Below are 1079 nucleotides of genomic sequence, written 5' to 3' on the forward strand. Positions count from 1 at the left end.
AGGATAGGTATAGTAAAGATAGTCTATATATAATAGGTATAAATAAGTAATAAGTAATAAGTAATAAGTAATATATAATATATAAAGAAATATAGAAATAAAAAGGAATAAATATAATAAGTCATTACATATATAAAATAAACATAAATAATAAAATAAAATTTAAATAAATATAAAAATATATATAAATATAGTCATAGTCTAGAAGTCAAGAATACTAATAATCTGTGAGCCTTCCTAGCTCAGTCGGTAGAGCGCGCGGCTCTTAACCGCGCGGTCGTGGGTTCGAGCCCCACGGGGGGCGTATTTTTATAATAAGAATAGGTGGTATAAGAGGAAATAGTATAAAGTATAAAGGTATAAAGGTATAAAGGTATAAAGGTATAAATGGTTATAGGTATAAAAGTATAAAAGTATAAAAGTATAAGAATATAAAGGTATAAAGGGATAAGAATAGTATAAGAGGAATAGAATAGTATAGTATAAAGGGATAAGAATAGCATATAGGTAATAGTATAAAGTAGGTACATCTAATAAGGATATAGGAAGTAAAATACTAAGTAAAATACTAAGGAAGTATAAAAAGATATATACATATATACATGTATAAGTATAATAAATAGAAATAGAAATATAAGAATATATCTACTAAAGAGAAAGAATAAGGGAATAAGGGAATAAAAAAAGAACATAATAATATAATATAATAATATAATAATAAGTGAATAAGATGATAATAATAATAATAGTAGCATAAAGGTTAATAATAATAGTAAAAAAGACGCTTCCGCTTGGGATCGAACCAAGGACCTAACGGTTAACAGCCGTTCGCTCTGCCGACTGAGCCACGGAAGCTTTCAGTAAGCATAAGTTAAGCAGAAGTTAAGCAGAAATGTTAAAGTAGATATGATAAGCAGAAATGATAAAGTAGATATGATAAGCAGAAATGATAAAGTAGAAATAATAAAGTAGATATGATAAAGTAAATATGATAAGCATAAGTGAATAGGTAATAATAGGATAAAGTTATAAGGAGTAATAAGAAGGGTAATAATAGGATAAACATAATAAGAGGGTAC

General features: G+C 26.3%; 1 protein-coding gene across 1 annotated transcript, besides 4 other annotated features; it reads right to left on the reverse strand.

Moving 5' to 3' along the window:
- Positions 1-38: 38 nt before the first annotated feature.
- Positions 39-185: a microsatellite.
- A 124-nt stretch (positions 186-309) lies between these two features.
- On the reverse strand, positions 310-692 carry EDI_023310 (uncharacterized protein; the record flags this gene model as incomplete). Its single annotated transcript, XM_001735387.1, has 2 exons — positions 310-568; positions 595-692. 2 exons carry the CDS (start codon positions 690-692, stop codon positions 310-312), a joined length of 357 nt encoding a protein of 118 aa, XP_001735439.1.
- Positions 547-689: a microsatellite.
- Positions 578-648: a microsatellite.
- Positions 691-776: a microsatellite.
- The last annotated feature ends 303 nt before the right edge of the window (positions 777-1079 follow it).

Source organism: Entamoeba dispar, genomic scaffold, assembly GCF_000209125.1.
Source record: "Entamoeba dispar SAW760 scf_1105229459105 genomic scaffold, whole genome shotgun sequence".
In the NCBI taxonomy this organism is placed as follows: Eukaryota; Evosea; order Mastigamoebida; family Endamoebidae; genus Entamoeba; species Entamoeba dispar.